The sequence below is a fragment of the Colletotrichum fioriniae genome, assembly GCF_027942845.1.
Source record: "Colletotrichum fioriniae strain IMI 355084 chromosome Unknown scaffold_7, whole genome shotgun sequence".
In the NCBI taxonomy this organism is placed as follows: Eukaryota; Fungi; Ascomycota; class Sordariomycetes; order Glomerellales; family Glomerellaceae; genus Colletotrichum; species Colletotrichum fioriniae.
This window is the reverse complement of record NW_027076843.1, coordinates 1,259,599-1,272,261: the sequence shown is the minus strand read 5'-3', so window position 1 is coordinate 1,272,261 and position 12,663 is coordinate 1,259,599. Positions and strand designations below refer to the sequence as shown.

Below are 12,663 nucleotides of genomic sequence, written 5' to 3'. Positions count from 1 at the left end.
ATACCTCAGAAAGTCGATGCGGAACACGAAAGAAGAACGAGTCCGAACTTAAATGCTGTAAATTTCTCATCAGCAAGAGTTGTAAACAAGGCTCATATCTCATTATGCTGAAAACAAACCAGCTTTTGATTCAGGTACGCCTCGCCTCCTTCGCTTTTGAAGCGCTTGATCAACCAATCTTGCAGCCGCGACGCTCTTAAGTTATATGCTGAGACGCTATCCATCACCCAATCATCTGGGGGTTGCGTTACCGAGTTTGCCGTCGAGTCTCTTCTTTGCCCTTTTTGAAGAAAGCTCCATGTCCGCTTCGGTTCGACTTGGGCTGATGTATCGTCGGGTTTCCCCCAGCTGAATCTTCTAAACATGATATTATGAGTTTACTGTCCCAAGCAGTGTGACATTTTGGTGTGATAGTGTTGCCCTGAGAACAGTAGAGGTGAGATGCAGTGATGGTTGCCTCAGACGCTTTCGCTAGCAGGCAGCAGGAAGAGGAGTAAGCTCCCTCTCAGAGGAGAGATTCAAGGGGAAATTGCCGGGCTTAAGAGCGGACGGTCGCCTGGGTTTATTGGTCACTAATTATGAGACTCATAACACCGCCCTCTGAGGTACATCCAGCCCAAGTTGTCTAGAACCAATAACACAACGTACATCAAGCGTGTGTGGTCGCACCATATTTACCACTTTGGTGAAATAAGAGCATGCCCCGTACAAGCAGGCTATCGCTTCATGCGTGTCTCGTTTTTACCGGACAGAGAATACCATCATGCATACTTGCGTGGCTCAAGCAGGACAGCACAACGGGTCTGATAATGCGAAGGGGCATCGGTTCGAGGCTTTCCGGCCCTCCTTACAGTCATCACGTCTAGAACGACGTCGCCGCCCTTTCCGCATCGCATGGTCTGCTCAGGGGAAGGACGGCTCCCGCTTCAGTATCCCACTGACTGCACCATGGCGTCGATACATATATACGTACATTCATGAGGAGAAAAACGACCTGTTTGATCCTTTTCCGCTTATATCCGCCCATGAATAATTCTGAAATAGGGCAGATAGTAGGTAGAGACAGACTGGAGACAGATGTATCGACGCCTTCCAGCAGTCGATCGAATAGCGGTATTCCGAAGACCCACAAAGGTTCAAATAAATAATGTTTTCTTAAAAAAAAAAAAAGAAAACTTTTTTTTCTACTTTTTTGGTTATGGGGCGATGACCACACTTTGGCAATTGCTGAGGCCTCGGGGAGGTGTCATCCAACGTCAGGATACTAGGAATCTTACGACCTGACACATACATTACCCCCCCATCCACCCCAAAACTCCAATCCCGACCGGAGGCTAGCAGTGTGAATCTACTCATAATTTCTCCCTGATGTGTATTGAATCCTTGTCTCAATATAGAGTTGATGTACCATTCTCAATTTCCTGTATGCAGTCCCCAATGAACGATAGAGGAGCAGGGGGGGGCATACATGCTTAGGTAAGATAAGGAACTCCATTGAAGCGGGGGAGGGGCAGAGTGAGTCGGGCGGTGTGAGCAGATGCGTAGGACCCCTAAACTCTTATCGCTCTTTCTGCCGCTGCTTATCAGAGATACGCTAGGCTTAGGTGAGAGCAGTTTCGTCAGGTCCCTGCTTGTTCCAGGAAATTTTCCAATCAACATCACTCCCTCTTCACCACGGCGCCTACGATTCTTCGCCGTTTGAGGACAAAAATCAAAGAGCTCCCAAAAATCCCGACATCATGGATCGCAGAGGAAGAGGTTCGAACCAGAAGCGCGGTCCCCGACGCGACCGCCGCGATGCGCCGTACAACGAGTCTCCCAGATCGGGCCAGCCCGCGTCGGCCCCGGTAGCATCAGCAACAGCAGCCGCCCAAGCAACGGCGCCGCCTCTCACCGAGCCTGTCCCTCAAGACACACCGAGATTCGTCGATATGGCCGGCGTTGACCAGTCTCTCGTCCAGGCCATCACCCAAGATCTGAAGTTCGACCACATGATGCCCGTTCAGGCCGCTACCCTGGGCGAGCTCCTCCCTCCCAAGCGCGGTGACTGCCTCGTACAGGCGAAGACCGGCACCGGCAAGACGATTGCCTTCCTCCTCCCCGCCATACAGACTCTCATCGCGAACAACCGCGGTCGCGGCGCCGGAATCTCCCTGCTCGTCATCTCCCCTACCCGCGAGCTTGCTATGCAGATCGCCAAGGAGGCCGAGGCCCTCCTCCAGCGCCTCAAGCAATACCGCGTATGCATCGCCATTGGTGGCACCAACAAAGACCGCGAGGAGAAGCAGATTCTCAACGGCTGTGATATTCTCATTGCCACCCCCGGCCGTCTCATTGACCACATGTCGAACGAGTACATCAAGGACGCCTTCCGCCACCTCGACACTCTCGTCCTTGACGAAGCCGACCGCCTCCTCGATATGGGCTTCATGCCCGCCCTCAAGGACATCGTCCGCGCTCTTCCCGATAAGACAAAGACCAACCGCCAGGGTATGCTCTTCTCAGCTACCATCGCCTCCCACGTCGAGCAGGTCGCCGGCCTCGTCCTCTCTCAGGGCTACAAGTTCATCTCCACCATCCCGGCTGGCGAGGCAAACACTCACGAGCGTGTGCCCCAGCACCTCATCAAAGTGCCCACGTTCGCCGCCGTCGCCCCCGCCATGGTCGGTGCTATTCGCGAGGAGGCCGCCCACGTTGGCCCGGACACCTTCAAGGCCATCATCTTCGCTCCCACGGCCGCACTCGCCGACTTCTACGGCGATGTTCTCGCCAACGTGCCCGGCATGCCCCCCACCGCTGTCCTGCACTCCCGTATCTCACAGAGCAAGCGTACAAAGACCACCAACGACTACCGCGACTCTAAGTCCGGCATTCTCGTTGCCACAGATGTTATTGCCCGCGGCATGGACTTCCCCGGCGTCACCTCCGTGTTCCAGGTCGGCATTCCCGCCGATAAGGAGTCCTACATCCACCGTCTCGGCCGTACCGCCCGCGCCGGCGCCGAGGGCCGTGGCATCTTCATTGTTGCCGAGGTCGAGGGCTTCTTCCCGCAATGGACCCTCAAGGAGATCACTTTCCAAACCCGTCCCGCCGACCTCTCATCCGCTGAGGCAGTGTACGACATTGCAGAGAAGCGCATCGACGAGGCGCAAAAGGCCAAGATCTACCAGGCTTGGCTTGGCTACTACAAGAACTGGATGAAGCCTCTGAAGTGGGACAAGGATCAGCTTGTTGCTGAGGGCAACACTTTTGCCCGTGATGCGCTTGCCTGCCCCGAGACGCCCGCGATCCAGAAGAGCACCATTGGCAAGATGGGTCTCCGCGGAACCAGAGGCTTGGTCGTTATTCCTGATGCGCCCAAGAGCCGTCACGGACACCGCGGCGGCGGCGGCGGCGGTGGCGGTGGTGGTGAAGGCCGTCCCGCTGGCTCTGGCGGCCGTGGAGGTGGAGGCGGTGGAGGCGGCCGCGGCGGTGGAAGACGTGGTGGACGTTTCTAGATCATCACACGTTCACAGCCCTCTGTCTTGACTTCTCAGTCTTCTTATCTGGGGAGGCACATTCTGAGCTTGTTTACAGCAGCACTACATAACTTTTGATACCCTCATACAACTGTCTACGACGGGGAAATACGGGGATTCGTATACCTGGGATACAGACATACATCTGGAGGCATTGGTGGCCGGCGTTTTCGGTATAGACGATGGGTTTTCGCTATTAGAAGTCAGGAGGAAAAGTTTACTAGGCATACATGACGCCTGGACACGACAAAAACATAGAGAGACCAAAGACAGAAAGAGAGTGAGAGAAAGCCCCAGAGACGCTCTCGTCATGCAACCCAAACATTTGAGCCTTTAGCACCATCGTAGTGAACCCGGCGGTACGTGACATCGTCCTCAATCGAGACCCTTCAGCCCTCAAGCCATTGGCCGCTCTATTCGATACACCATACACCTAACATCGTCCCGTCCATGCGCAGACGTGACCGTCTCCCACGCAAACTCAAACCCGCACCTCCGCAGCACCGTTTCACTGCCCACGTTTCCATCATGGACATGCGCCTCCAACAACACGTCCCCAAATCCTTCTCCTTTTTCTTCTCCATGCCATCTTCCCCCTCCTACCTCACTGCTGCCCTCCCGTCTCGAAGAGAATCTCCGTCCGCCGTCGGGTCCGCATTCCGTCCCGTCGGAACCTCTTTGTCGAGTCCAATACGCCTCTACAAACGCCCGCAGCGCCTCGGTGGCGTACCCCATCCCCCAAGACTCGCGTTGGAAAATGTAGAATATCTGCGGCGGGCTCGTGATGCCGATGAAGCCAATGACGCCCGTCTCCAATGATGCCTCATTCACGTCGGTGTCGTTATCGGCTTTACTACTGGTTGGTTCATCTGTCGGGTGTTTGTTTTGCGTAACAGCAAATGAGAACCCTCCCTCCTTCATCATGAGTCGTACCCTCTCGATACTCCGTCGACTCTCCTCCGCGACAACCACAGTCTCGACGCCGGGCCTGTACAATTCAATTGCATTAATATCAGATCAGATCAGACCCAACATAGGTCAGATCAAACAATCTAGAAGCCACGTAGAAGCAACAGAAATGACCCGAAAAAACTAAATCTTGTTAATTTGGATGGGATGGGATGCGGTGGGATGAGACGAAATGGAGGATATATCGAAAACGAAGGTTATGTGATTCATACATATATCGCATAACCTCAGAATCCAACCTCATCCGATGAATCGCACGTAAATCACCCGCCTCCACGGGCCGCAGCCGTAACCGCCCCGTCGCGATGCAGACGTTATGCTGCAGCGGCATCGAAGCCAAATCTGCCGCCGCCGACGTTGCCATCATCCAAATCAAATCAAGTCGAATCGAATTCAATATACCATCCCCTAACCCCCCCGGTCTCCAGTGCGGTCTCCGGTGCGGTCTCCGGAACTTGTTAATGTGGACAATCTTATTACCTCGTTAGGCAAGTGGCGTGGCCAAGCTTTTCAACGATGCTGCATGCGCACAGGTAAGGTATCTCAGGAACTGGAGGAGAGGGCGGACGCTACTGTGTAAAAGTTGGAACAAGCGAGCAATTTCCTGACCTTTCTTCCAAATAAAGCAAAGGGCCCCGACACCTCTACAAGCTGGGGGGGTCAGATCGGCAATTATTGCCCTCGTGACGAGCAAAGTAAAAAGAAAGCTCATCTATCCGTATTTCATGCTTGGGGGAGATCTTGACAAGGTTTCGCATCCTTCGAGAACAACAAAGAGTCAAGAAGAGTCAGAAGACTGCGCCGTAACACTGCTGCAAAGTCCTGCAACAACCGGGTCCGAGCTCTTTCGCCCGCAGGTTGCATATCCCCCTTCATTCTGCTGCCGGATACCCGGGCCCCGCGTCGGCCGGCACTTCTCCACACTCGCGGAGGCATCCTACTTTTGACAGCGGGATGTGGAACTACCCGGAAAGGCGCACGCAGGTCAATGAATTGAGAAAAGAGGTGGAGTGATTACAGTAGGTATATTGGTGAGACTTTTCATCCAATGTCACCACCAGAGGTATATACATGTACGCGTAGAAAGCCGCCGAGTCCGAACCCACCCAAAGGGTCACCAAACACCTAGGTCAGCTGCAACACGCCATCCAGCGTGCAAACGGTAGCTATGAACACCAGCATTGCCCGGATTGCCAATAGACAATAAACCGTGGCCGACGCAAAACCCTAGTTCCGATTGTGCAAATGCTCCCAGTTCACGCCCGCCCAGTCCTATTCCCTTTTCCTATCCAATTGTGTTGAAGTATGAGTACATCCGACCTACTTTGGTCTAGAGCATCCACCTGTCTGTCCAACGTCAAACATCAAACAACGTGGCAACAGGCTCGTCATGTCCCTAACCATAGACCGACCCTGCCGCCACTTGGGTATCCACCGTTCTTGTCCTCCGGTCTCCGTCCGTCATAACCGACATTATCCCCTTGATGTTGTTGCTGTTGATGTTGCTGCTGCTGCCGCGGGTCCATACCAGGATTCTCCCCGCCAACGGGGCCTCCCATGGGACCGCCGGTACCGGTTGCCATCCGATCGTGCATCAACATACCGTTCCCCATATCGGGGTAGCCTTGGGCTCCTTCACGTTGGTTGGTATAAGGTCCAGAATTATGCTCTGGGTATTCTCGCGGCCCCGTCCCACCACTGCTAGGGCTCCAGGCTGTGTCATATACGGGCATGCCCATCGCTGCCATATCGGAGGTGTTGCTTCGAGTAAGGCCTAGTGGGCTCATGAGATCGACACTGCTTGCGTCCATATCGACTCCACCCATGCCACCAGTCAAGCGATCGGACCCGAGGTCGATTCCCAGTCCCATGCTTGGTATAGTGGAAGGATGGTGCATTGAGTTACTTCCGAGGTCTAGCCTTTGTTGTTGTTGTTGTTGCTGCTGCTGTTGCTGCTGCTGGTTATTGCCATTGTTCTCCTCGTTGTCGTCGAAGACTTCGCCCACAACGCTCCCTCTTTGTTGACCGACTTGCCCCCAGCCTTGTTCCATCATTTGGTGCGCCTGACCCGCGGCAATCATCGCCGCGGCGGCTGAACTCATACCAGACATGGCGGGGCTGAGTTGTGTCCTCATACTTCCCGGGTTCTCGCCGGCAGCGGTGAGTAGCTTCTCAGCGAATTGTTTCCGGGAGTTGTCGCTTGCACTCAGCGTACGCACAAAGAACTCGATCGGGTCCAAACTCGCCCCTTTTCGACCGCTGCCCAGAACACCCATATCGCCTGACGTAAAGTCCATGGCAGTGGAGAAGCCAACACTTTCGCATGCCCCTAAGACATTAACGCACCAGGTTCCGATTTCGAAAATCTTCTCCATGATACCCATTCCGTGGACCTCAACAGCTTTGCTAGGCAAGCTTGATAAGATCGAGGCTGTATCGCGTGCAACTGTCAGAGGAAATGAGAAACACATGCTGTTCCCACCGCCGACACCGCTGCCCGATGATACCCCACCTCCTGAGTCGGCCGGGTTGGTCCAACTCAGAAGGCCTTGCCTCATCGACGACTGCCACACAATCAGTCGAAGCCATTGTTGCGTGATGAGCAAATCGGCTTTCTGAATATCTGTCGGCTCTGGTGCCCCAGCATCTCTCGAGGCTGACGTTGAACCATAGGAACCCATTAGCTGTCCATGAGGCTGGGTTGGTGGTGATGATCGCCCATGGGGGCGGAGAAACGCGGGAGGGAGGGAGAGAAGGTTTTGCAGAGCCAAAAACGTTGTTGCGCTGACGCGGGGATCAGACCCCTCATTCCAAGCCGTCACGAACGATTCGTCCAGAGGAGTGTAGGATGAAACGAGCTGCAAAAAACCGGCATGAATATCGGGGCCTTCGTAGGGATGCCGCGTTGTTGGTAGCGACGGTGTTCTCTTGAACGTAATCGGCTTATTGCGGAGAATCGCAAAAGACCTATGTTGCACAGGATACGTTAGTATATCGGTTGTGGCATCACATTGTACGTTGGCGTAGCCCAGTAGCCGGTTGTCACTAACCTTTCCGTTACGAAGAGGATCCAGAAAACCCTCTGCCGACATAACGTTTCCTCGCGACTCAGCCCGTAGTATGTTGAGTCGTCCTGGAGTCCTAGGTCCTGTGCGTTGGTCAACGCTTCCCGGAGGTAGTACCACGATTTGCGCGATTGGTTGATCTCAAAGAAGGATGTGCTCAGGTAAAACGACGAAATCACGGCGGACAGGGACAAATCCTCGAGAAAGTCGTACGTCTGCCTCGTAGAAATGGTTTCGTCAAGGAAGAAGCGACCGACAACCTCCCAAGACGTAGGTCCAGGCGCACCGATGCTTTTACCAGACATATGCATCGACGTTAAGGCGCACAGGGCGTAGATCAGGTTCTTCTCGCTCGGCGTCATGGGTCGGTTAATCGTTTCGCGGACGGTCGGCATGTAGATGAGGGGCATGATGGGGTAAATGTGCTCGTAGTATAGCTCGACCAGCTGGGGAATCATGTGGAAATAGCTCCGCGTTCTCGGTCGTAGTTCATCGCTCGAGAAGATGCCTCTGGGCTCCGGTACATTGCTGTGTCCTGGGTTCGAGGTGACGGCGGCCCAAAAGCTCGGCGGGGTCGATGCTGCGGACGCGTTGGACGAATGTTGAGATGTCGCTTCGCCGAGGTCGCTACCGCTCATCCCAATGTCGACGCTGTCTAGGTTCAGCGGCGGGCATGCTGCTGATAATCGACGCCGCACATACTCTGTAGGACTCTCGAGCGCAGTTTCTGCATTGAAAGGTTTCTGGACTTTTGATTGCTGCTTTCCTTGGGACGATTCCCGGGCGCGTAACTCATTTATGACCCGTCCATGGCCGCGTTTCGGTCCTCTCTTCTTGGGGACATGTTCGCGCTTGCAGGTGAGTGAAGCATGCACGCATTGCTCACAAGGGAACTTGCCATCGCAACGGATTCCTATGGCCAGTTAGTTCTCATGAGCTCCATCGTATGAGAAACGAGAAGAATGAAAGACGTGGCAAGAGACGTGAGTTGCGGACATGAAATGAACGGTTCTTGGTGATGGATATGAAGATGCTGATGACGTGCAGCAAGCAACGTCAACGTCAGCAGCAGCATCAGCAGCAGTAGCTAAGGCGGGATGGTGGTACCATGAAGCCGACAGATGGACTGCCCGGGCGGCAGACTGCTGGGAAGAGGGAGAATCGCACGAAAGTTCATGAATGCGACGGACGGACGGCAGGGGATGCAAATTGAGATACGACGATAATAGTAACGTGAGAGAAGTGGAACAGCATACTTCTCCTTCGACAGTGATCGCATACGGTCCTCTTTGGCGGCGCTGACTGTTGCTGTTGGTGGTGGTGCTGCTGCTGGCTCTTGGGAGTGGCGGCGGTAGTGGTCGCGCCTGGTGACTCGGCCTTCACTTCTGCAGAGCCTGCTCTGCTCGCAGCATTTCTCGCGGAATCTGTGTCGTCCATCACTCAAAACATGACGCAATAAGAATAAGGGAACAGTCGAGAGAAGGGAGAGGGCAGAGACAGGCTCAGGACTCTTGTCACAGGGGTGACGGCCGTTAAAGAGTTTGAGCGAGAGATTTCGCGGTGGAGTGATGATTTGTCGCAGTCCAGCAGAAAAGCAGTGCAGTGCCAGAAGCAGAACTGTCGTGGAGCAACAAGCCTCGACTCGGACAGTGCTGCAGCCCAGCCTCCCCCCGGTCAAAAAGACAGTTCCAGTCCACTCTCGGCCGCCTCAGCCCCTCACCGGCAAGGGAAGGGGAAGGGGAAGGAAGCTAAGGTAAGGTAGGGTCGGTAAGGTGTGGCCTAGCTGTGAGGTGAGGTACGTAGGGTACGGAGGAGGAAATGTATGTACGGATAGCGTAGCGGAGGTAGCGTCTCGTCTGTCCTCGCCTCATCAGTCGAGGTGTCGGTAGCTAGCTGGTGGGATGGCGTCGGGGGGTTGTCTTGTTGGTCGTCGCTAGCGCATGAAGGTGTTGGTTGCTGCTTAGGTTTTCACTCCGTGTCCGATGTCTGCTCAAATGACCGTCGGGATCGGCTGCCGGTCTTGTCCTGTCCTGTCTTGTCCTGTCCAGTCCAGCTTCTGTCCAGTCTTGTCTCGTCTCGTCTGGACGTCCAGTGGTCTGTCTATTTTCCTTTCTCGTCTTTCGTTGCGCGTGCGGCGTGCGGTGCGGTGCGGCGTGCAGCTTGCGGCTTGCCTGTGCAAATGCGGGGAAAAAAGAAACGACAGTTCAAGGCGAATGAGAAGCGGAGAGAGAGAAGGGGGGAAAAGGATGAGTGAGGGGCGGCCACGAGCAAAAGGAGGGTTTGCTGCCGTTTCTGTATCCGTTCTGAGTGAGGTATACTGCGTGCGTACCAAGGTAAGTAATAGTAAGGTAGTAGAGCTGAAGTAAAATGTCGTGTGAGGTGGTCGTCTTGTGAGTCAGCTGATGAAAGAAGAAGTTGAGAAGAAAGATCGATCTGATGATGACCTTGGACCAAATCGACGGATGACCTTGGAGATGTGCGGGGGAAAAGAGTTCGAGGCCAATCAACTTCGGATGAGCTGCACAACGGAACGGCAAGGCAACGGCTCAAAATAAGGCAAATGGCCAGAAGAAACGAGGGAACAAATAAGTCGTCAGTCCAAGACGTTCGAGTCCGTGTTGCCCCCTTGTTGGTAACCCTTCTCTCGTTTGGGGCTTCAGCTGAACCTGAGCTTCTTCAGTCCCAAGTTTGCCAGGGACCTGCAGCTATTTTGGATCAAAATGATTTGCGGCGCTATTCCGGCCCCTCTGCGAACGGAGCCATTTGTCTGGCTCCTGGAGACGTGCCCGGCATCCGCCCGCTCATGCCAAGCTCCATCAAAATCCTCCACTGAGTACCGCCGAGCGGAGCTAACCGCAGGCACCATCCCCGCCGTTATGGACCACATGTGCGAGCTTTGTTCGTGACGGCCAGCCAGGGAGCCCCGGGGCAACCGCGTCGTGGGCTGCGTCTGCGTTGACTCCAGCGTCAGGGACTCAAGCTCGACTCGAGCTCCAGAGATCCAAGATGCTTAATTCTCTCCTCGGGTGCCCAAACTCTGCTTACCATGCCACGTTTCGACCTCGTTCCGGGAACCAGTCCCCGAGACCTTTGAATCACTTCACGGTCCAGATACGACTGCATGCCTGGGACTTTGTTATGGTCTGGTCTGGGGTTGCCGCATCATGCCGTTTTTGTTGGAATGTACGTGGCCATCGACAGAGCCTCCGGGGTCCGCAACCAAAAGCGCGCGTTCGCGTTGCATCAGATGTCCAAAACTCGAGTCGAATGCGGAACTTCCCAGACAGGCTTCCTGACCATCACTGTATACCTTGCATGCATAGCGACTCGATGCAATTTGCGCGGTTGAGGCGGTTTGTAGACGATATAGGGTCGACGATCTATCCCCGTCTACTACGACTCAATGCCTGTCGATTTGCAGCTGTCAAAATCTTGTACGTGCTCAAATGAGGGGTTTCCGGGGTCCTGAACATTCCAGAACGATCCGATTCAGGGAAATTGCTCTGATGCCGGCGGCATCCATATCAACGGCCCCTGACATGATGCGGAGGTGGCTCATCGAACTGTAAAGACAAGACAGGGATCGCCCAGCTCGAATGTCAATCAGTCTTGGACGACAGTGGTGTCAAAAGCTTGGTATCATAGCGTTGCAAAGAAGTTGGGGTCTATTTCGAAACCAATATCGAGTCCCGGAGTCCCCGATGGGTGCTCTGAAGGTAATATCGCCAATGGGTTCACGGTTACCTACGGTTGATCGGGAGCGTTGTCAAGAGCGGCGCGCGCGGACCTCATCCGCCCTGCGAGGCAAAGCACTGACTTGATGATTTACTCGACAAGTACGGAGTATAGTACGGAGTCCTGGCCGCTGGTACGTGCTCCCAGCAAGGCCGAGAAGATCAGTGGTGTCGATGATGGACTCGGCGATGTCCTTGGCGTTTCCTCTTCCAACGGCGCCGAGAGACTTGAGTGTAGAAAAGTGGATACCGGACTCGGGGAGAATCTCCTGAACGGTCCTGACCCAAGGTGATGATCAGGACCCAACATGAGGAACTGGCATGCGGCTTCGTTAACTGGTCCGCCTATTCTTGGTCGAGGAAGTCGAGATAGGGACGCCGGCCGAAAACGCCGGCCGACCGACATACGTACGCCGTCAAAGGGGTTGTCGGTGTGCTCCCGAGCCGACCCGGAACGAGGGCGTGATGTTTCTGCTTGCAAGTTGCAAGGGGCAGGTTGTAGGATTGACGCTTTGTCGTCCTATCCACTTGGCTGGAACTCTCTATGCTGCTGCCCAGTCGAAGTTGTCATGAACAATGGGCAGCCGGAAATCTCTTCCAGCTGGCAATATCGCCTAGACTAGCTCAATCGGAGCATAAACTTTGTCAACGGGCGCTGCCGCCCAATGTGCCCTCCACTCAAATCCACATTCACCTTGTCTGCAATATCACTCCTTACCAAGAGGTTGCATTTCGAGGGGCGTGCCAGGGCCTTGGGTCGGGTGGATAAATTTGTCGGTTGAACAATTGAACAGCCCGACCTTCGGACGACGCATCCGTGGCTTATACACATGGCGACCCGAAAGCATATGATACTGGCAAGCCATCCTTGCCAGGCAATAGTATCTCGAACCTGTGTTGAGACCTACAAGGCTACAATAACAAGCCCGAGTATGGCTTCGGACGCCGGATAGAAGTCTATGTCCGAGATGGTAGGTAAGTAAAGGTCGGAGTAACGGGCTTCGTCAATGGTTGGCCATATCAACGATCCAACTCAGTTGATGAGGACTCAGGAGCAGCAGCCCACGGCCCGCACCCAGAAACGATAGCGAATCGGCAGTCGGGTGGTTTAGTGAAACTTCTAGCATATACGACAGGCGCAGGGGAAAAGTGCCGATCCCATTTTGCTGAGCCTTGCAAGTGCCGACTTTGAGTTGATGTTGCAATCATGGCCGGTAGGTGACTCCGAAAGGGAGACTCCGCGAAGTTGGTAGTGCAATGTGCGTGCGGCGTGCCCCTGAACCGACGATGCCGAAGAACCTGTCCCAGCAGAATGGTTATGCCCTTGAATTATCAATTCCAAAGTCATTTCAAGATCCTGGAGAAGCTTAAGACGTG

At 54.4% G+C, this 12,663-nt stretch overlaps 2 protein-coding genes across 2 annotated transcripts; one reads left to right on the top strand and one right to left on the bottom strand.

Moving 5' to 3' along the window:
* Window positions 1-1,739: 1,739 nt before the first annotated feature.
* Window positions 1,740-3,497, top strand: N0V96_006505 (uncharacterized protein; the record flags this gene model as incomplete). The annotated part of the gene is made up of 1 exon (XM_053194974.2): window positions 1,740-3,497. The coding sequence occupies one exon, from the start codon at window positions 1,740-1,742 to the stop codon at window positions 3,495-3,497; it is 1,758 nt and encodes a 585-aa protein (XP_053047545.2).
* A 2,378-nt stretch (window positions 3,498-5,875) lies between these two features.
* N0V96_006504 (uncharacterized protein) lies at window positions 5,876-8,285 on the bottom strand (the record flags this gene model as incomplete). Its single annotated transcript, XM_053194973.2, has 3 exons — window positions 5,876-7,454; window positions 7,538-8,207; window positions 8,255-8,285. The coding sequence occupies 3 exons, from the start codon at window positions 8,283-8,285 to the stop codon at window positions 5,876-5,878; spliced, it is 2,280 nt and encodes a 759-aa protein (XP_053047544.2).
* Window positions 8,286-12,663: the final 4,378 nt, after the last annotated feature.